Source organism: Synchiropus splendidus, chromosome 6 (assembly GCF_027744825.2).
Source record: "Synchiropus splendidus isolate RoL2022-P1 chromosome 6, RoL_Sspl_1.0, whole genome shotgun sequence".
Taxonomy (NCBI): Eukaryota; Metazoa; Chordata; class Actinopteri; order Syngnathiformes; family Callionymidae; genus Synchiropus; species Synchiropus splendidus.
The window spans coordinates 19,108,346-19,132,123 of NC_071339.1; the positions used below are offsets into that span (position 1 = coordinate 19,108,346).

Genomic DNA, 23,778 nt, shown 5'->3' on the forward strand with positions numbered 1-23,778 from the left:
CATTTCCTGTGTATCAGAATGGCAGCACTGTGAGTCAGTGACTTCACAGCAGCCTGCAGCCTCCCGACAAGAAGGCCTCTGCTCTGCGCCTCCATCTCCGGCATGCAGGGAATGGAAATAAATGAGTGTTTATCATGTAACGTAACGTAAAATAACATGACAAGTTAAGAAGTCAGGTGAAAAGCAGTGTACATTGCAATGGTATGTCATCATGGTCATGGTTATTTTTTTCTACTTCCTCAAAATCAAAATAAAATTAGATTAAATGTTATATGTTGTTTTAAAATGGCTCAAAAGCTTGAAAGGGTGTCAAGGACTACAAAAATGGCTGTTGCCAGGCGCCGTCAAGTGAATTACATGTCATCACGGCAAGACATTTGCTGCTGCATCTCAACTGGTGAACATAACTTTAGGGGATAGAGGATGATTTAAATTTTGTATGTGTGACACAGTGTACGACGTTGAGTGCTCCATATGTATTTTATTTTATGTCAGCTAATGACCACTAAGCTAACACAGAAAATCGCGATATTATGGATGAACATCCTGTATTAAATACAAATTTCAACTTATTTATATGGTTATTATCAAGAAAAATGTCATGAAAAAAATGACAATTCAAGGTTGTCATGGGTCGCTGTGGGCATTTGAATTCTCCTCCTCCACACCCCAACATTGCCTATGGCCTATTTCTTTATCTTTAAGATTGTTTTCCAGAAGGCCATGTACTGGTTTGACACACCCTTGCTACAACATACCACCAACCAAAGCTCATGCCTCTCTCAACTGATCCTCATCTAACTGATGCTTAGCTCTTTAAAACTCTTCCACTTGTGTCAAGGAACTGATGATTTGAGTCTGTTAAACTTAACAATTTATCGTGATCGTAAGAATGTTTTAAACACACTTTGCATCACAGTAATTTCACTAAAATAGAATCATGCACACTGAGGCCTTTCGCTCCTTGTGTTCGCCAATGAGGTTGCACTGTTGTACCTGCCTGGCTGGTTAACACACAGAAGGGGCGCCACCCTCTGGCACCATCACAAACTGCAGTCACTTGATCAGAGCTGCTGTCGCACTGAAAACTTTAGACACTTCACAACCTTCTATTCTGTCCCCTGCTCACTTGAATTGCTTTACTGTCAACCTCCACGTACCATCCCCCTTTTCTTTCTCTCCACGGCCTCTTCTTCCTTTCATCGAGCGCACATGATAAAGAGGGACTTGTAAAAAGAGGAACACACACTTCAAGTTGTGGAGCGAGGCCTGAGTCGTGTCACGTATTAGCTCAAACCTATAGTCACAGGAAAATTAGCTTCAGCTTGGAGTGTGTGTTGTGGTGCACGTAAAACCTGAACAATCGCCCTGACAGAAAAAGAAAGTAATTAAAGTCATAGAGGAAAAAAAAAAGGCAGAGGCAGCAAAATCGAGAGTGTGTGCATGTCTTTACTGACCTGCCAGAGAGGGAAGAAAATGATGGAGGGACCGAAAAGTGGGGAGAGAAAGTGGGCGAAACCTTAACCAGAGAAATAATGTATATATATAAAAAAGCCTCAACAAGAAGAAAGGTTTGAAAAGCAAACTCGGGCAGTTTAAGAGGACCTTTGATGTGTATCAGAGGAGGAAAGCAGCCTCGCGACTGGGACGACAGTAATTTTAAGTCGAAGCAGAAGGCTGGCGGACTGGCTGCCTCGCTGGCTGGCTGGCCGACTGCCTGACTGACTGACGGAGCTTTGATGGCGCTGCCTGTTTGAAGTGGTTTTTCGGGGGATGAGAGCAGTGTGTGGTGTCAGTGGGACAGAGGAGGGGCTGGAAAGGAGGAGGGATGGAGGGGGGGGACATGATTGCAAACGTACAGCGATGGAGGGGAGGCAAGAGCTGGGTGGAGCGAAAGATGGATGGGTGGCAAGAGAGAAATGAGGGTCCACATGGAAACAGGGATGATGGAATTAAACAACAAGGAGTTCTAACACACAAATAGCAGCAAGATAAAAGCCGGCGATGATGCAGATCTCAAGATGCAAAAAGGAGGTGGCGACTGAGTAAACCGATGCAGATCTGCCGTCCCGCCGCGAGGCCTGGACACAATCACACCTTCCTATTTCTTGTATCGTTTAGATGACGTCACCGCCCTGTGATATGCTGCCCAGTTGCCTGACTTACTTCTGCTTTTATTCCACATGCAGGATTTAAGCAGTGGATAATCATAACTGTAACAGCTCTCCAGGGGACCATGGCTGACCACACAGCAGACAGGGACAGGAAACGTACATGGGGTTTGAGGAGATAAGAAGACAGGTGCTGGAAACATGACGTGCAGTTAACATCTCCTCGCCCTCAGAGACACTTGGACTTTATCCTTATTTGGTGACTTGTGCTTGTTGACCTGATGTCAGTTTAGCCAGTCAACGAAGGTAGCAATAAAACAAATTTAAAAACGCGTAACTGACTGAATGAAATAGGTGGAAAAGAAGCACACAGTGAAATCAGGAATTGTGTTGATTGAAGACGACAAGTTCACACTGTTTCCATGTGGTTACACTTTCAAGCAAAGAAAAAAAAAAAAAAAAGCTTTCCTCTGGCATAAACATTAAACCAGCTAAGCTGGGTGTTTCCCGAATGTTGAACTGTGCTGCGCTACAGTTTGGAGGTCATTGTGTTAAATCCCACCTCAGGTTACTTTCACCATCGCTGACAGTAGTTTGGGTGAGGAAACATGAAGAGTAAACCAGTCAAGGACATGCCTTCAGTGACAGTAGAATAGAGCTTTAAGTATTGTATTCCATCAGCAAATTCCCAACAAATATTGCTACATCATAAAAGAATCTGAAATTTAAAATTTAAAATTCAACAAAAACAATTCTCATAAACAGAGCAATAGAAACCATTTCCTCCACACAGCCTGGTCCAGGCCTTGAAGTGAACGTCTTTAATCTCTATGAGCAGCTTCCTGTCTGCAAGATTGAAGTCCAGCTCTATCTTAAGTTCAAGACAGCAACGTACTTTTAAACACATGGGGACAAAGATAGTGTTGAACTCTAATAATAGCAAAAGAGTTGTAGTTTGTCTGTCCACCCAGCCAAAAGTTGCCATGACAAATGACGTAGGAGCCAAATTGGGATTTGGGTGTTTAATAGGAACATTCTGGGGCAGTAGGTGAGCAATATATCATCGATGTATCCCTTTCTTTTTGTTCAGATAATCCCATAAATGACAAAGGCGTGTTTCGCAATGATAGGCTACAAAAAATGACCAGTCATTTTACAATGAGATATCAAAACGTCACTGCTGGCGAACACTAAAACATTATAATCTGGAATATTGCCTTTCTTGTCTTCTTCCCCCCGCTTTTTGTCTGTTTCGTCTCATTTCTCTCCAATGCGTCTCTCGGCTCTGCCACCCATATGGGCCTTGTAATACATGACAGCTGAGGCATCGTTTCCAAATTTAATTTGAGGTGTGTTAAACAGCACATATCTATAAATCGTGTGCCGAGTCGGCAAAGTCTGATCCTCTTTCTTCTCTCCAACATGTGCATTATATCAGACACATGATACAGAAGGAAGATGTGATCTAGAAATAGACTAAACGGGAAGAAGACAGTCCAAAAAAGCAGGACAAAGGGAGAGTTATTAATAACACTGGAAATACCATATGCCATGGATGAAAATTGATTGGTTTGTAACAGCCACAGCATATACAGCGTATGAGCTGCTTTCAATCAGACGAAAATCGCCTGAACAGGAGTGAGAAGTCACAAGACGCACAGTTGGTGCTGAATATCTTAAATATGTTGAACAACACCAAGTCACGCCACACTTTTTTATCACACATCACATTAAAAAGTAAGTGATCTTCTGACATCCACAAGTGTCTAATCCATTCACGATCTTTGTTCATTGTCACAATTGACACAAGACAAGATACAAGTTACACAGTCAGAGCTCAAGAATACGGCTCAATGGGTTCGCTTCAGTGACTCACGTCACAATGGTACACACCACAACTTTTAGTTCCCCTTGACATTTTGACACTCTGCGGTAAAGTTACTTACAGTGTAAAAACAATGACAACCTGAACTTGAATGAGTGAGAAAATACATTTTGCTACTAGCTAACTGGGGTTAATAATATGTGTTAACTGAATTGTTTTTTGGAGACTTCGGATCTACAGCTAGATTCAAATCCAGCCACACTGCTAAATACACACTCAAAACATGTTCTTGTTAAAAAAAAAGTCTGTCTTTTAATGCGTGAAAACAGAGTTATGCCTGTATAAGTGGAACATTTGCCAGGAGCTAATTAATACTAACACACGCGCCGTAACGAATCTAAAACCTCCATTAGTCACGGAAATGTGGACTAAAAAGAAATTCCTGAGATGCAGGTGGTAAAGTATTCATCCTTCAAACCTTCCAAAATTCACAGAGAATTTTCTGACTCACATCTTTGTTTCTGAGCTCACACATATAATTATTTCATTAATAAGTTACGTTCTGTTCATTGCAGTTTAGAGATATTTAGTGAACAATTCAATAGTAAGCATGTACAGAATGACTGACTTTGTATGTGCATACGTTCAATTTCCATCACCATTATTGTATTTTTTCGTGTCACACTTTTGTTGCTTCTTATGAGCCATATTCCACTACTGTTTTTGGAACACTTATTTTTTTAGGAGTTGAAAACCGTCATTTATTTTCACAATTATTCAAATGTGAATATTTTCATTATTTTTGCGTCAGTTTTATATATATGACGTTTATTTTTCCACAGTTCTTTTTCACAAATACTATTTATTGACCTATCTATCTGGCGTAGATTATTGCCATCAGACAAAGCATTGTGTGTCTATGATGTCCTTTACTAACCAGTAGGACAATAAGTGAAGTCTTTCTATGTGTCGCGAGTCTAGTTCAATAATACTGCAAAGGGTCTGACGTGTGGCGGAGACAAGCAGCAAGGCTGGGGCCTGATGAGCAAGTAATGGAACAGGCATGTGAAAAAATTCCAGAGGCTCAATCTAGGGATTCCCCATAACTGTTGTGCAGATCAGGAGATAAATTCATCTAATTTCTGAATCATAAACAAGATTAAGCAACAATAAGTGCCTTCAGTTCCCTGCCTTTGCACCTCATTCTCCATCCCCTGCTGGGTCACGCCAACTAGCTGCTCCCTCTGTCTCCATCCCTGTCAGCCGCATCAGCTCTCCACCGCTGTCATCTTCTATTCTTCCACCTCCTCACTCCACCTCTGACGCCTGAGCTGAGCCCCTTGACAAGTCCTGGTAATAAACCATGGTGCCTGGCCTCCTCAGCGCTGTCTCGCTCTCCACACCCTGGTCCCAGAGCGTCGATAGATCTGCAGCTCAGCTCGTCCAAAAAAACAAAAAAAGAAGAGGCCCAACCCCTGCGCTCTATACAGTACAAGCATCATTCTCGTTCCAAACTTTTCCTCCTTATTCTGTCTCTTTGCTGCTTTTTGTGTACAGTGTGATATGTTTGCTGTGGCAGCTCAGTGCCAGAAAAAAAAAAACCCCACACACACACACGTATGCTCACACATGCACAGCCACAGACACACAGCTGGGGCCCAGCTGCATACAAAGACCAGGGTTTGGAAATCAATGAAGGAGAAAGTAGAAAAGGGGGAAAGGAGTTTAAATAAATTGGCACTTGAAAAAAGAAATAAAATGAGCGAGGGAAGGGAAGAAAGCCCTCTTCAAAAAACAAAACCAAAAAAAAAAAGAAAGAAAATAAAAAAGCTAAATCAACTTAGACTCAGAAAACATAAAGCGGAAAGAGCTCAACTATGTTCATGAAAATCTGATTTCAGAGCAAAGGTTTAAGTGATCAGTCGTGTCGCTCTGGAAAATATGTCCGCTGACTTTGACAGGGAAAAACCCTAACATACCAGCGAGCAGATTTAATATTGGAAATATGAAGCCTGAAGCTTGAAGGCGTGTTGCCTTTAATTAACACTGGAAATTGTATTAGAGCTCACATAAATCCAAATTAGATTGTATTTGGGGGGTTATTTTCTATCAGTCACTGAACGGCTGATCATAATGAGAGCCTTGAGATACAGTCTGGAGATTGAAGAAGATTAAATGATCAGTGACAAATATACATCAGGGTTCTGTTGAATTCTAACAGGTTAGAGCTCCGCCTCTGTAGAGTACAGCTGAACCAAATAGCCGTCTCAGTGGTGCACATGCAGCCTGCATTTCCCAAGGACGCCCCTGGCTCACCTAGTTTTGAAAGTCCTGAGGGATACTTGTGGGTGCTATTGCTTAATGCATGGCAGCCATCATCTTGCCTTCATTGCCAAAACTTTACAGTTGACATGTAAAAAGGACATTATTGAGGCCAGAGAGCACTGTCACCCCTGCTACTGACATCCCACCTGTCAGACATCTGACTTCAAGATAAGTCCACATGAAGTCTTTGTGCCTGTGCCAACTGCAAGGCAACAGGAGAACCCATCCAGGTCTGCCTTCATGGTCCAAAAAACAAAAGCTTGTTTGTATTCCGATTGTTTAAAATTCAGATTTGACACGAATAATAAATATCTGAATGGATGAAATCCAAGATGGGATCGCAACAGAGCGAGACAGTAGACCCAAAGACGTGACTCAGACCAAACAGGACACACTATTTTCATTCCCCATCTCAAGGACTTCCACAGAACATGGTTCAGACTGGTGAGGCCATATTTGGGTGTCACCACAGAGAGTGCAGACTTTCACCAAGCAAGGAGACAACTGGTCTAATACAAAGACCACAAATGCTTTTTTCTCCAGTTGCCTCTTCCTGGATACTGATTGGACACAGGCGATCACATGACCTCATTTGCCGAGGTGATAATACGACCCATGTGAGTACATTATGACTTGGAATTTGTAATGTCAATGTGTTTTAAGTGACAGAAGCATGAAAGTAATTCTATCCTGTTCACAGACCAACTCAGAGATGGAGAAGTCAAGCTCACTCTGGCACGGGAATGTCTTGTGATCTTGCGGTCGCTCGAAACGTGAGGCAGCTTTGGTCCACCTTCCCGGTAAAAGTACATGTTTCTGTGTACTGTTGAAGCGGGGGCAACACAGTGCGATGGTGTGTTGGTGAATTCGTGCCGCAGTATCCCCTCTCTTATTTCAAACATCCCCCTCTTCAATCATGTTCGCACGACTGCTTTCAATCTGCCAGGAATGAGGAGAGGTCATTTCCTCACTTTGCGCGATATTGGAGAGCCATTGACAGTTTTATAGCAGGAGACGGAGACATAATCAATAGGCGCCGTGGGTTGAAAAAAAAAAAGTCTATGTCTATGTTTTTCTTCTCCTTCTTTCTTCTGGTTTGGACTGGATCCTCAAATTGCTGTCTTATGAGTCGTGCCTGCCAATTTCATTCGGTTTTATCAAGGACCTTTAACTCGAACACAGCATCGTCCGGATTCTCCACAAAAGCTTTGCACACTGACATGTAATGTTAAACACTCGCGCACATGCAACACGCTGCCTATTGAGGCTTTGATTTATCTGCCACAATACGTACTGATCCGCAGTAAAACAACTCAAAACTGTAGTACTCTAACTGCATCTATGAATATAAAAGCATCATGCTCATTGAACCAAACTACTGCTTCAATTAATGAGTCAGACAACATGACTTTGGAGCACTTTCAGACAAATAGACAGGAAAAGAAAAGCACATATCCTTGCGTGTGAAACAAATACTTAGTGGACAATACTTGAAAATGTGTTTTCACTTGTGAAGACGGCTCAGAGGACAGGAACACTCATGAATATTCGTCTCTCTGCAGTAAAGGTGTCACACTCAATCCTAGAGAGCGCCAAAGTTAAAAATGCATTTTAACACTTGCGCACATCAGGACTGACATGTATTGATATTGTTATTGCATTGCATTACAAAGTTAACGACAAGCCTCTTCAAGTCGCACTTTGGGAAGCTGTTTCCTGGATTCTATTGAATATACATCACACTAACAGTGTGATGATACATTGACTTTCTTCATCGTAAAGTTTGGGCTGTTAATTGAGATTGTTGCAGCACATTATGGGGCTTATAGGATGGATGATGGGTACGCTAATTTCACAACACGCCGTTTTATAAAAGACATTACATGAGCGTCACCTCATTTGACTCATTGGTATTTGCCATGAAATGAATTTGCTTTTCTACAGCCATCACTCTTCTCGTCCCACCGATTTTTGAATATAAAAGTAGGGATTTTTATTTCCCAACAGCGTTCATAAAAGTTACAGCCTGTTGTTGTGCAGTGATCCTGTGTCACCAGTTGGAATTTGTGGCATTTTACAATCATTTTTAATGGGAATCAGCAGTGAAAATGTGGTAAATACGGCCGTCGCCAGGCGGATCAGGCCAGTGTGGCCAACTGCAGCTGATAATCACTCCATGCTCATCTCTTTGACTGTGTTCTCGTGATCAAAGCAAGCTGAAGTGACAAATAAGAGCGGATTTGTGCGACAAACAGCCGTTAAAGAAAACTATTGCTTCAGAAAAACAGGGCGATTAGTAAAGCATGTGCACATTGCTATGCGCCCACACTGGTTCATACTGTAGGTTGTCACTGTGTTGTGTTCAGCAGAAAGCGTCCGTATGAGTTTGAAACGTGGATGTGTTATATTTAAATGTTTATCAATATTTATCAATTGTATTAGTCCCTACAGTAAGGGGCATCACATGATGCATGCTTCTTTTTCATTCTGGTCAATTACCTCTTTGTAAATGGACTTTTAATTGATTTAAAAGTATTTCCCCAAGCTTTTTAAACTTTTCTCATGTATTTACAACACAACCTACAAGCCTCGGTTTCTTGAATGGATCGCCTTTCATGATGCAGACCAATATGCGATGATGTTAGAGCGCTTAGAAGCTACTGGATTCCACACAGTAAAGATTCTAGCCACCACCTGATGGGCGACAGCGTCTTCGTGTGCCTCTGGCCCGGCAGCTTTCACACCAATGTGATGTTGTTGATTTGTGAAATAGAGTCCGGTGAGTCGACAAACTGCCACTTGACATTCAAAGGTGAGAGGTGGCGTGTGCTCACATTCACACACACACTCTTGGTCACCCGTTAACAGTCAGCTGCCAGAGAGGAGCTCGACTGAGCTTCACACCTCCCGAACTAAAATGAGGAAACATTTACAGCAAACTAATAAACCATATAAGTAAACAGGCTCCTTGCAGCGAATCGCTTTGTGGCAGTGAGACGTCAGATCAGAGACAAACAAGAACACTGTGTGGTTTCTAATTGCTTTCATGGACTTTAAATGAGAAATGTCTGTCTGACTTTGAGGACAAAATGTTCCTCTAATTCTAAGTCCTTTCTTGGATCCTGGTGTTATGACCAAAGTTGGTTTGATATGCTCATCCCGTGACTCTTCCCTCAGTCCCATTCCAAGACAAGACTAATTAGAAACGGAATCAACGATGCCACTCTGATTATAAAAAAAAAAAAGTTAATTTCATGTATTTTTTGGTCAGATATCCTGTTGCTCATGATCCAACTTTTTCTTTCCTTTTTGTATTTTATATGGCTTCCTCAATTCTATAATCTTGCTTTTTTTTTCCCACTGAAGATCAAGTTGTATGAAAACCGTGTTATAAGGCATCTCATTATATTAGGCTTGGTTTTCCAGGTAAGTGATGTTTAACAAGGAAAAGTAAATTACTAAATGTTTCATTGGATTATTGACTCCATTTGGAACGTTTATTTATCTACTCATTAATCCAACTCCAAGCTTTAAATGAAGACAGTTTCACTATGTGTTTTTTGTTTGTTTTTTAAGAATATTGCTTTATCACCTTTAAAATACACTTGCAGTTTGAACCATGTATAGATGAAACACAGAAGTAACATTTCTGTTCCTAAAGTCAAAAGTGTCAGACTTAAATAAAGTGAAAAACAACGACCTAGACATGTATTCATTTGCAAAAGAGGGACAGCTGTGGATGAATCACAATCTATATGTTGTTCACTGGGGCTACTGGCGAGACCAGAGATGAAAAAGTTGACTTTGTTTCACAGGTGGGTAACAAGTTAATAACGCAATACAATAAGTAACCTCACATAAACTTTGTAAACATGCGTGATCGGTTTTTTTTTCATTATTAAAGTTAAGAACAATTTGAAAACATCAGCAAGGAGACTCGACAGGACGGTAACGTCACACGTTAAAGAAAGAACGCCTAAGCATCTTTGCTCCGCAGCTTCACGAGGGTGCCGACTGGTCCCAACTCTTCCCTGATCCATGTTCAGTGTGGGTTTTCAACATTAAAAAAAAAATCCCGAGGCGAGTCATTCCTCAAACTCCCTTGTAAGCGCAAACATTTACGCGCTAAGTTGTACCCAAACTTTCCACGCGCTCTTACCTCGGTTTCTCCTCGGGTTCGCCTGTTTCCTCCGTTTGCCCCGACTTTCCCCTGCCATCGTGTTCATTTAAACTTGTCCCGGTTCGGTTGGTCGTGTGCTTGTCCGGAGCGCCTGTGTGAAAAGAATGAATGATGGTGTTGCTCATCGGCTTCGGTCACAGTGGGACACTCAGATGGGACTCGGGGCTGTGGGGAGGAGTGATGTCAGCGACAGAGGCTGGCCCTGAGGTCAGCCTTGGCATCACTCTCTCTCTCTCACACACACACACACACACGCTTTCACTCACACACACCTCTCTCTTTAACCAAGCGCTTCAGATCGGACCGTTATTTTGGATAAAGTTGCTGCGCCTCCCTTCCAAAAAGGGAATCCCGGGAGCGCATGTGGAAATTCCCTCATTCATTGCTCCATTTTACAATCTGTACCCATGGAAACATTTATCTTTTATACTGAGCATATTAAGTATGAACCTGTTTTGAAGCTCATGAGATCTTACGGTTTTAAAAACCGCGCGTAAAGACCTGTTTACTGAATGGAAATGAGCCTTAACAAACCATTAGGATTCTTTTGACCTTTAACGTGAGCAGGTATATCGTTATTCACGTGCAGTCTCACCCCTCCCCCTTTATGCCGCCCACCCCTTCATGTTTTATAACTTCTTTACAGGTCGCACCTGCGGTCGGGGACCCCGGAGTGGACCCCGTCCTGCGCCCCCATTCACCCCTGGATGGCTGTAGGAAGTGGTGCATTGGCAGTCCTTTGTTTGCAACCTGCACGGTAATCTATTTTGCAACTGAAAAAAACATCCGAAATAAAAGTCTAACGGTGCGTTCAGGACCCCCACCTTGGCTTCTCTGGAGCCCCCTGCCTTTCTGTAACCTCGCTGGACAAAGCCGGCGCATAATGTGTCCTGCAGTCAGCAAACAAACCGGGACGTGAGACAGATTAGAGAAGCAAAAGGCAGATTAACAGAGATGATGTTTCAGGAAAACTCTCTCTAAGACTGTTTTATCACAGCAAGGACATGAGTGCGCAAAGTTTGAGCCGCTGCTGCCCAGTCTTTCAGTTACCTGCAGTAGGTGTGGAAACACAAGTGACATCATCATTTTGTTTTTATTTATTTATAACAGATTCAAGGCAAATGATTTGCCCGTCTCAGTAGTAAAATGTAGAGCTGTAGTATACAAATATATAAATTACAAATGCTACAATTCAGTTCAATCTTGTGCTTGGGTGAGTTTAAGAACACCTGAGCGCTTTTTATTATTTAAATGAAGTCCTTTTCCCACTTGTTCAAGAAAGTGAAAAGCTGTAATGTATTTCATGTTTTGACGTTTTTGACTACATTTAGTAGTTTTTCATACTAATACTCTGCTTTCTTTCACAAGCAGTTATTTGAGTTCTGTCCTAAAAGAATAAAGCAAACCTACTTGTTTTGTTTGGTTAATAAAGCAGTGCAAGTTTTGCTATTTTCTCCCATCATTTCTTTAAAAAAAAAAAATCATTTCTGCAAACATGCCACTGCTTTTTCAATGAATAAAGAAGCCCATTGTGACGCTAAATGTCCATCAATAATATTGTTAATGTTCTTGATGTTTATTTATTATCATATTATTTGTATCTGTTGTATTAATGGTTGCGATTATGTTTACCCTACTTTTTTTCCTTTTAGTTTATCAAACACTTTCAAAACGTGCGCTCTTCACATGTTGTATTTAAGCACGTAAATAATGTGTTCACATGCACTTTCATGTGAATATGCTTCGTTGTTTGTTTGTGTGTTCAATACAATCTTGTTGAAAACAGTTTTGCAAAACACCTTTGTCTCTGTATGGCAACGTCACCGAAAATCTGCCCGTCAAAAGCAAACTTCTAAATGTTTTATTTGTATTTTGGGGGTATGTATTGTACCCCAGACATCAACGATGAGTTGCAAAAGAGGTTCTGCCCATTTTTTTGTTGTGCAAATGGGAAAAACATGCAGATGTGAGACGCCATCAGTCATAGACGGAAATGCCCTTCAGCCCCACCGCAAGAAAACTTGAGAACCCTAGAAAATAGTTTACCAACACAGGATCGGCTCCAGCTCACATGGCACAGAGGGGAAAGATGATGAATATGAAATAAAAAAACAACTGATATTATGGTGCCATTTCAGGGTTTGTCTTGCATGTGTCATTCAAGGCAGAAAAACACTTTTCTGCCAACATGATTGATTAGTTTTGCCTCAAACAAATGAAATGTTTCAGTTAGCAAACCTCCCTGCCTTTGTGCTGTTCACCAAAGAGAGATGTGTGTTCTGTTTTCACGATACCTCTCTTGTGCATTTGCACTTTAAGGGTGTCCATGTTGGCTAATGGCTACTGAAAAATAACAATTGTCGTCACTGTGATGCTGTGATTCAAAGGCCTGAAGTGTTCTTAGTCTGTGTTGTGTCTGTGGGCAAACATTTTGCTTTTTCTAGGATTTGCGAAGCAGTTTTTTCAGAAACACAGTGACGATATCTTACACCTTCTGTATTAGCTTTGATGACATAGTGGAAGAGCCATGGTTGGCTGCTAAGAAGTCAGACAAGTTGGTGAGAGTTGTGTTTCAGTGCGCCTAACTCGGACACTTCAGAGTGGACACTGATAGACAGCGAGGTGTGAAGGCTAAATACTTGTATTTAAAAGCCATCATGTTGTGCTTGAGAAAGTGTGGTGGTGTTGAGAGACACCATGCGTACACGCTTTCACACACACAACACTGCTGGCGTTTCCTAGCAGAGTCTGGTAGAGAAAGCATCCTGACGGTGGGGAGGGCGTGCAGGGATATAGAAAGAGGGACAGCAGGGTCATCACGGCCTTTTGTGCTGGGATGGATGGAGGGAAGAAAGAGGGAGGAGAGGTGGGGGCAATAAACTTACAGATGAGGGTCACAAAGGTGCAGAGGTGCTTCAGAGGTCCTGGGAGCTTCTTTTGGGGGGTACATTCATATATGCTGGCATAGGTTTTCAAAAGCTTTGTTTGCTGCTTGTGCCCAGATTCTTCTTACTGTTCATCCCAGTAAATACTGGACTGAATGGTAGGTCATCAGATCACATGACATTCAACTGGACTTGGATGGACGACTGTTGCACATGCAGATGGAGACGACGAGTGAATATTTGTTTGGGTAACATAAATACATGTATCTCTCTCTTACACTCATTCACACACACAGAGGAAGCGGTCCCACTGGGGTTTTGTCCTTGTCAGTGGTCTATAGGTTCAAAGCTTCTACCACGGGGAGGAGAGCCCTTAAACAGCATATTAAGCAGGAGTTAATTATATGCCAACCTGAGTGACAAAAGGGAAAGAAAAGCCTCGCTGTGAATGGCAGGACAAGAAAAGAGGAAAGTCATTATTCTACCCACCTCTTTGCATTTGAAAACCTCTGTTCTTATTTCGGTATTTCCATTTGTAACTCAGCAAAGTGGGGATCACGCTGTATAGAAGGCTAGCGCTGACTTTCCATTAACACTGCTGGACAGTTGGAGGCCCCATGTATGTATGTGCTGGACACACCTGCCAGCACATACATCAGCAGGAACTTTAGTTATCGATATCATTTTGTCTATTCCATCACCTGAAATTCCCCCTCCAACTGCTGAACTTATCTCCAACCCATTCACATTAGGAAACCCATTACCGCCACTTTAAAACTTTCAGGCATGACCTAGAGACTATGACCCTTGGTGAGGCGCTTCGCAAGTTCTCTGATCCAACTCAAGTCCCCTCGACTAAGAACACAACAAGAACCCCATGAAAACCTCAATTTCAGGCAACAAATGGAGCAGGTTCCTTTAAGAATCGTGGCCTGAGATGTCACACTCCAAATAACAACTGGGTTTTCAAACACCTACTCAACTATCATTCTACCAGCAGTGGCAATAAAAATAAATGTTACTCCAATCTAAACTAGGTGTTTTTTGTTGTTCTTTGAGGTGTAACATTTTAACTCAATCTGCAGTTAAAAGAATTTCCAGTCATGGTGTTTTTATTACCTGCCTTAAAGAATGTTTAAAAGATCCACTCCAATGTTAAAAAATAACTTCTATTCACTGTTGGAATTCCTGCCACAAAGGGCTGTTTGATGGAGGGCTGCCGCTGGGCCCCAGGCCAGATGTTGGACATCCTGACCACATGACAAGTTCTGTTGTGGTCCATGCAACGCTCAACATTTTTAACATTTGTCTTTTAAAAGTAAATGAATAAAGTTCACTTAATTGTGACAAAATGTAAAGGGGAAAAAAATAAAAAAAAGGTGTTTGTCAAAAGAGGAAACATGGTGTTAAAAATAGAAAATGAAATTTAATAAAAAATAAATAAATAAAAAGTCAATATGTTTTTAAATTTTGCACAAACAATAAAGGGGCAGGAGTATACAAATAAACAAAGACCGGGCACGACTGAACATTAAACGTGAGTAGTAATGGAAAGGTGTATTTATATACACAATTTAATGTTAAATAAAGCAAAAACCAGCAGACAAAAGAATGATGGAGTATTAGTTCACTGTAATGCAGCTAACTGTAGGAGCGGGATTTCGTGTGTGTCGCTGGTGATGTCACATGACACTGAAATGAAATGCTTTATGTTTGTGTTATGAAACAAAATATAGTAAAGTTAAATTAACCATGACTCAATGACTTAAATATATTAGGAAATTTCATTTCCTGAGAGAAATATTTAATGGATAATTTAATAATAATTTAAGGGGAAAAATAAGCAAAAGTCTATTGACGGAAAGTTGTATGGTGTATAATAATCTTTAATGAAAGTGAAATATGAAAGCCACTATTATTTTGCAGTTTCACGTAAAATCCATCGCAACACAGAGGCCATGCAGGAGCTCTTGCGGGGCCCCATGATTATTTTTTGATAGCAAACTTAGAAAGTGGAAATATAATAAAAGTAAAATGCTATACTGAAACCAATGTCAGTGAATGTACATAACGTCAATGTAAGTTTTTTGCATTTCATTTTGTGTTTTATGTTGACTTAAGTATTTTTATAGTTTGATAATAAATATTTTAAAGGACAATTATTACGAGAAAAATAAGTTTGAATAGTAAAAGTGACTTTTAAAAAGGGTCAGAATCTTTTGTTTTTCTCAGTGTAGTTCTTGCTAGAACTTGCTAATTTACTTTTTTGTTTTTCTTTTTTTTCAGCCAATAATTTGACTTCCTGGGACGTTATTGTATTCCAGGCGCCACTCCACTTGCTGTATTGATAAGACAGTGTTTGTGTATTGATAGCTGCAGTTGTCAGCCAGGAGGAAATATAGTAACATTTGAGATAAGGATGTCCGTTAGTGTGGTCGTGATAATAATATCATGGTGAGACACAAACGGAAATCTACAATGAGACGGCTCACCAAAGTGTCATTTCAGTTGATGGTGTCTCTGGGAGCTAGTGCAATGTTCTTACCTTACTGACAGGCGTCCAAGGAAAACAGTGCCATAACAAGGTGAGGTCTTCTTACTGAGATATGAAGAGGAGACCCGCCTTATTTAGACACCGTTTTAGTTGCAGAAGCAAAATTAGGATGTTAATGCAAATGCTGACACATTATTTGAATATCATTTACAGTAATGCTGTGACATCTGGTCATGTTTTACATGCTACTGCTCAACCAGAGGGACAATTGTAGCTCCAAAAGCTAGATGCTGGCTCGGTGGAGTGATGCACATTTGTTGGTTTTGAGCTTTTTAAATCCAGTATCCCCTAACATGAGTGGATTTTCAGCCTCGCGACTGTGGTCACATGATGCTGTGCGTGTCCTGGCTTCACACTGACGTCACTGAACGTAATTTCCCTGCACCCAAACCTGCTTTGATCCACACATCCGACGCCAGTGCGTCTCCATTAGGTCAGACGGCCGTATCAGAGATTCTGACATTTTTATTGCCTCCATAGGTCAATCACCCACAGACATTAGTGATGGTGTTAATAATAGTGACCTTCTGATCTGCCAACAAGCTACGAAACATGTGTTTATACAACCAACCACACAACCAACGGCTCAGCTCATATTTGCACAGAGATGCATCTCTTCCGAGCCATAAAGCGCTGCGTAAAAATGGAGCGGTTTCAAGCCTCCTCAGAGAAACAGTGCAGCACACATAGCAGGCCTGTGTGTGGCGTAGTGATGCTCCAGTGACAGACAAAGAGGACAACATGACGCAACTGCTGTGCGGCCCGGAACTTACATGTCAATGATCAATGTAATGGAACTACCTAGTTCAGCTACCTCCAACAGGACAAAAGGCAAATCTCACAACACTAATGCAGTATAATGGAGCAAGGGAGGCATCGGCCATAGTTTCTTATGTTTTAAAAATGGTAGCCACGAATGGAGGACACGCCCATATGAAGAAGTCAGGCTGCGGGAAATAATCCTGATCTTGTGTTTGTTTGATATAAACAACCTCGCCACACCTTAACAGGAATCAAACTTGGTGACTGAGATGAAAATGTTTTTCTTCCACATTGCATTTTTAAATCAAATATTTTCTGCTCTCTCACTCTTTCTAGACTGTATTGCAAAATTAAAATCAAGCTAAAATTTATCGCTATTTGGCCAAATAAATGTCCAGGTCTAGGTTCATTTAACATTCAGAAGTGATTTTTTTTCCCTATATTTTTCTCTTACAGAATAAATATTCTTCAATCTTTGGTCCTTCAGTCGCTTTTTTTCCATGTTTACTAAGAAAAAATTAAAATGTGTTACTTCAGGTTCAGACAAATGTAGCTTTTTTTTTGAGTTTCTGAAATGTGTACTTTTGTAACTTTTTTTAAAGTAACCATTCTTTCTTTTACTTTAAAAAGAAAGTTTCAAAAATGTGATCTATTACATTGATCAAATAATAAAACACATAAGACTGTTTTTCACCACATAACATTTAACTTCCACATAATATGTCTCATGGTTGTTCAAATCAAATGTCATCATAAGATTTGCACATGTTCGAACCAGTTCTTGAAGATATTGATTTTCCATTATGAAAGAAATGACATGAACAATAATATTTTAATGTCTTTTCCATAAAAGTCACTAGTTAGGCTCTCAACAGCCCCAGCGAAAAGTGACCTCCACACGTTTAATTCCAATCTCTCCACAACATATGAAATATTTGAGGGAGTTTAAACAAACTGCCTGTAATAATTGATATTTCCCGTCATAGACTGTGACCATCGATTCTCCACAGCTGCAGAATCATTCAACGTGACCAATGTGTTTTTCGTAGTAAAAAGTTAAATATGTAACCACTATAAATATCCCAAACTTCACATAACACTGTGGGAAGGAGCCTTAAGTCCCAACTCTGGTCCACGCCGCCGTATCCTGTTGTGGCTTCACGAATAAACATGACATCACATGAAGGGGTCACCAGCCAGGCTGGACACAACCAACAGCTCTTGCACTTTCCATTCACAAACGTTCAGCCTCACTTCTCTTTTTAAACGCTTGGATGTCATGTTGATAATATTTTACAAGCAGGAGTTATGCACTTTTCCCTCTCAAAGCATTCACCGGCAGCGGTGCCAGTCCTGACCACAGAGAGGCCGTCCAGGTTCTGATGTCACCGCGGAGACGCCATATTTAGCATTCATTAACTTCTCCACTGGAGCAGCTCCTTAATACGTTTGTGACGGATGCAGTTTCATCATATTCATAGCGCAGAGCTTTTTAATCTGCTTGTGGGAACAGGATCAAACAAGTTACATTTGGATGCTGGTGGGCTGGTTCATTTGGAGTGTCACAAATTAGGGGGAGGGAGCAGAGTGCGGCAGGATATATTAACTTCTTTAAAGGGGTGACATGTTATGTGCACCATGCAGGACTGGAAGTGCTCTCATTTCAGGAAAGTTAAGTAGGAAAAGTACAGGCCAACAGCCCCAGTGTGTTCTCAAGCTGCACTGCTCTCTGTTGGAGGATGAGGCTTGGTGCATTAGAGCCCAGATTCAAACTATTCTTCATCAAATTATTATTTTATTTTAACCCCCCCCAAAAAAGAAGCTAATTTCTTTGGTGTCTTTGCAGTAAAATGGATCAGAAATGTAGAAAGTTTTTTTTCTGTACAGTGTCACCACTCAACCTATTATTTTGAAAATAAATAAATACTACATAGAATTTAGCATTTTTGTGAAGACACAAACAAGTGCACACATTTAAATAGAAAGCACATAACTATATAAATACATGAATGAGAGGGATAAACATCAGGCTAAAACTGCAAAAAAAAAAAAAAATCAACTTTATGTTGAAAATGCTGCTATATTTATGGGAAAAACAATCTGTAACTATAACAAGGAAAGTTCAAATATTATATTTTGGAAGTACAATAGTTAATATGACGCCACAACGAAATAAAATAAAAGGCAATTTGATTTAATTTTTTGTGCTTGTTTCCTAACTCTTTAGGGAAAACCTTTTCGAAAGAATGAAACATTATCAACATCAAGAAATATTACAACAAAAAAGCAAAACTGATGTGAAGCCAAACTGTAAAATATATAAAAAATAAAAATACATTGTTAAAATGTACCCCTAGCAAGAAAATCAGAGAATGTTACAAAAGAAATTGAAATAGATTTTTACACCTGTTTAACCCCTAAAATAATAGAAAAATTACAGAATAACTGCAAGAAAAAAACATCTTAAAGATAACATGAATTAAAATATTAAATGAAGAATTATTAATGTCTTCTGCTCTGACTGGTCTCAGTTTGTACAGTTATTACAAAGTAAATTCCCCATTTGGGATTCGTAAAGTAAATGTATGGAGCTATCTACCTAGAAGACATAGCAATTCACATTGAAGATATTCTCAAAATAGTGAGGAAGAAATTTAAGACGACCAAAGCACAACACAAAAATATCAGAGACTCGTGATAGTTTCCAAACTAAACAGGTTTATTCATGAACATGTAAAATATAGCACATTTGTATAAAAATGTAGAAAATTGTACACAAAATATAACACTTTTTTTGTCTATTGTAGTTAATGCTACTTTTACAGATTTATTGCTAAAGGTGATGTTCTTTTGCCAGCAAAAAGGTCAGAATGAAGAGTTACAAAACAAACACACGCACACACACACAAACACAAAGAACTTCATGAAGTTCGTTGATATAAAAGGACCATTTTGTACAAAACGTCTTATACATTCTATAGCTCCGCACTATGTCCATGTCTTTTTTATTGCCCGTTAGTGTGTTAGAATACTTTGTGCTTCTCAGTCAGTGTCTTTGGTAGGTTGTTTGTGTTCAAAGGGGCTGGATTAGAATTCAGGCGAACCATTGTTGTATGAATATTTCGTCATACTTTTCAACGCAGCACCGACCGGTTCTCATTAGCTAAAACAACTTGTTGAAATATACGACTCAAGCGAGAGACGCCGCCTTCCTCACACTGAACCATGTTTCATGTGAAACCACAACAACACGCTGTCTGCTTGTGCACAACACAACTCCTCAGCGGCACAAACGTACCTCAGCGCAGCCATAAAACAAGTATTTTACAGCGGCTCTTTCTCCCCAGCTCCTGATTTGCTTACATCTTTGGGATTAGTGAGGATTCACGGCGGCGCTAAGCTGTACCTTATTCTCGAGCGAAGATAATTATCAGAAGACACATGGCAGTTTTATTGACCTATGCCATGTAGAGTTGAACATCTGAGCTAAACTTTCATTATTAAGGCTCCAAGTGGAAGGAATAGCTGCAAAGAAAAAGGTTTGTCTGCCATACTTGTACCTTGCAAAGAGAAAGGCACAGACTTATGTACAGTTAAAACCAACAGCTGCTTTCAGAAAATGTACAGTAAACACAAGGAGTGCAAACTCTCTGTCAGGAAAGGCAATCATCAAAGTGTCACACACGAACAAGTCCTGAGGGTTTGTGTGTAGGTTATACGTGCACGTTTATTGCGTGATGTCTATAATACTGATATGCCACGGTGTTGAACTCAAAGTATATTAACGCGTACATCGCCTCTTCTCAAGCCCCGTCAGGTGATCTAGAACAAGACAGATTCCATCGCTGTCTCATTGTCATGTACAAACATATATATAAATGTATATAAAAACATCTATTTACACAGATCCTTCTATTCTCAGCAGACGCTTGCCACTGGAATGCCCGTTTGGAAATTCCTTATCTGCCTGTGACAGTAAGGCACAGAAAAGACCAAGTTAAAACAGAGGTGACACGTCACAGGAGGGTCACTATAGGCACCTTTGGTTTGAGTTTCTCTTGGCCTTCGAGCCAGATATTCATGCTTGCTGCCGATTTTTTTTACTCTCTTGAGTTAAAAACATACCTGTTGTGAGAAATAAAGGACCATTTTTTAAATGTTTATGAAATGGTAAAAATTTGGCAAAGGCCTATCAAAGATGAGTGATCAAGAATTCTGAACTTAAAAATGTTTGAGATGATCTTGAGGCAACAAAGGGAAACTTAAATAACCTGCTCAATTATTTTTGGCAATGATTTTTAGCAAGCTGGGAAGAATATGAATCTAAACACCTTCTGTGGCAAACTGTGTTGCGATATTGATCCATATAACATTTCATTGATAGTTTTTTCAGTACCCCCCCCCAAAAAAAAAAAACTGTTTAACTCACAACGAATGAAATGATAAAACGTGAAGTGACTGTGGGCTCAAGAGAGGACCCTCAATGATGCTGAGAAATCATTTACGAATACTGAATGTGTTTCTTAATAGGATAACCCATTTATGAACAATTATAAAAGGAGCCTTTATAAGGAAGTGTTTCCACCATTAAAGTATCCCAGTTCAAACATGACCTCAAACTTTTGACCAACAAAAAAACCCCTCTATTTTTCTATGACAGTGTATTTAAGTATTTGTTCTCTCCAGCCAGTGAAGTCAACATGGATGTCATGTCACCCACAGCCATGTTGGACAGACTGGAGCCGGCGGCCAGGGTGACAGAAGTCTGGGGTGTGGTCAGTCGTGAGGACGAAGTACCTGGCTGACCCTCCAGAGGATTAATCGGGCTGAACGAAGGCGGCTCGGTGTCGTCGATGATGGAGGTAAAGTCTATGCGAGCGTTGTCCAAGTCCAAGTTTTCTAAGGCATTGGAAATGGGCCCCGACTCGGAATAAGGCGCTTTCGTGCCACTGACTGGATCCATGTTTGACCCCAGGCCGTGTGGCTGGTTTAGGCAGCTTTGAGGGTCCATGTGTTTGTCGATGTTGATTTGACCTGAATAGTACAGGCTGTTGTTATTGGTGGGTGAAAACATGTCCTGCTGCGGTTGCTGCGGGTGCTGCACTGGAGGCAGTCGGACTCCTCTTCTGGGGCTGGCAGTGGAGTGGACGGGACTGAGCTGCGGCGGACTGCCTAAAAAGCTACCGCCCACTTGTGACAGGCTGTTCTGCCGACTGAGCGGTTTCCGCCCTTGAGGAGGTCTTGGAACCACCATTTCCTGATTGTAGCACGACCCTTGGAGACTTGCTCCTTGTTCTTTTGGTGTCACAGAGCTGGGCGCCTGAGGGCTTATGAGCATGTTCTGATTGGGGTATGAAGGATACTGCTGGCCAGGGTAGAGATTCTGGTTATGGTGCTGTGGACTGTGTTGCATCATGGACGTTTGCCCGGTCATGTCCATGCTATCCGACAGGGGTGGAGGTTTGATCCCGCCCGGCTGCTCCTGCTGCTGCTCCCACATGAGTGCCTGCTGAGACTGCACATAGTTCCTCACCATCATCTCCTTCACCTGCATCATGGGGGTTTCTGACCGCTGGCCTTCGGAAAGAGCATTTCCAGCACAGCCTAAACTCAAGCCCCCGCCGCCTGAAAATGAGTTTGGATTCTGTCCTTGAAAGTCGCAACTGGGAACACCAGAATTGCTCATCATCGGGTGCCCCGTCTGCTGGGGGTATCCTTGAGTCTGCTGCTGGAGCATCCGCTGCTGTTGAAGCTTGGCACTCTGACAGGCGTCTCTACCCCCCATACCAGGATGGAACTGCTGCTCGGGCTTGATGTTGAGCTTGTGGGTTCCATCCATGTTTTTATAGAGATTGTTAAAGTGGGCCTGTGTTTGCTGTGAAGGCACATCTGAGTAGGACATCCCTCGCTGGTTCTGAAGAGCATGGCTGTGTGCGTCACTCCATTGCCCAGCAACTGGCCCACCAGAACCACCCTGCCCCAAGGCTGGATAATGAGGAGCTGAGGGACTGAGTTGGCAGGTGCTCATACCATACTCCGCCTGTTGGAGAAGTGTATTGGACACGCCCTCCGCGTGACTGATGCCGCCCGGTCGGGAGGAAACATCCCCTCCCTGATAATGTCCTTGCATGAACCCTTGGTCTGGACAAGCCAAAGAGTCATGGCTTGGCGACAACTGGTTAGAAAGCGGTGCAGCGCTCCCACCAGCATGATTCTGCTGCTGGTATCCCATGAAGTTCCTGTCACTAGGGGGCATCATCAAAGACCTGTCTCTGGCCTCTGCAGGTCCGAGGTGAGACTCCATGCCCATGCTCTCCATCATAACGTTCTCCGTAATGCTCGGTGGTCGGGGGGAGTACAAGTGACGGGAGAGGCTGGTTTCGGAACCACGGTGCTGCAGTGCATTCCTGCGTCCCATCATGGACACATTATTAAGGCTGCTGAAGCGTTTGGGGGGAGCTTGCGGATCAGCTACCGATCTCACCGGATCGCTGGCTCGTCTGCTGCTGTTGCCTGCTGCTTGGTGTGGATAGATGACTCCTGTACCATACTCGGTGTTGGCACTGTGTCGACGAGGACCGCCTTGTTGAAGGAAAGGAGGCAAAGGCTGCCCGTGAAAGTCGCCTAAAGCCCCTCTTCTCCCTGGGGTGACTGGTTGCTCCATGTTGGGTAGAGGTGTCGGTGGTGGGCCGCCTGTGGCGGCAGCATACTTGGCCTTGAGGCTGTATTGCTGAGCAGGTGTTAGATTTGGCAGACCTGGTAATCCTCCCGCTGCTGGACAGGGTGCGCCCCGGCGATTGGTCTCTGGAGACAGCGAATCTCCTCCACTCTGATCCGGCCCAAGGAGATGACACCCAGCCCCGGCGCCGACACCCCCCATTTGGGACACCTCACTCGAGCGTCGGCTGGAGAGATACGGAGACACCATGGAGGAGCGACGGCTCACGGTATAGGCAGAGCTCAAGCTGCTGGTTCCACTTCCTCGCCTGTCATTGGCATTGCAGCCAACTGAGGTCCCACCTCCTAAATCATGACTGGAGAGCTCCATTACACGACGGTTTGAGATGAGTGGAGAGGGTGCACACATTCCCATGTTGTCCCCGGAACCTAAGGATATAGACACATTTATTAAATTT

At 41.9% G+C, this 23,778-nt stretch overlaps 2 protein-coding genes across 2 annotated transcripts in view; both read right to left on the bottom strand.

The window, feature by feature from the left end:
• LOC128760171 (zinc finger E-box-binding homeobox 2-like) overlaps nt 1–10,569 on the bottom strand; it is a 29,645-nt gene extending 19,076 nt beyond the window's left edge. Inside the window, exon 1 of the mRNA XM_053867234.1 lies at nt 10,421–10,569. Within this exon, the coding sequence (XP_053723209.1) occupies nt 10,421–10,487 (67 nt within the window). The 5' untranslated portion in view covers nt 10,488–10,569. The remainder of the gene's footprint in view (nt 1–10,420) is intronic.
• Nucleotides 10,570–19,365: 8,796 nt separating this feature from the next.
• Nucleotides 19,366–23,778, bottom strand: part of gli1 (GLI family zinc finger 1) — a 42,102-nt gene continuing 37,689 nt past the window's right edge. Inside the window, exon 13 of the mRNA XM_053868845.1 lies at nt 19,366–23,749. Coding sequence (XP_053724820.1) covers nt 21,294–23,749 — 2,456 coding nt within the window. The 3' untranslated portion in view covers nt 19,366–21,293. The remainder of the gene's footprint in view (nt 23,750–23,778) is intronic.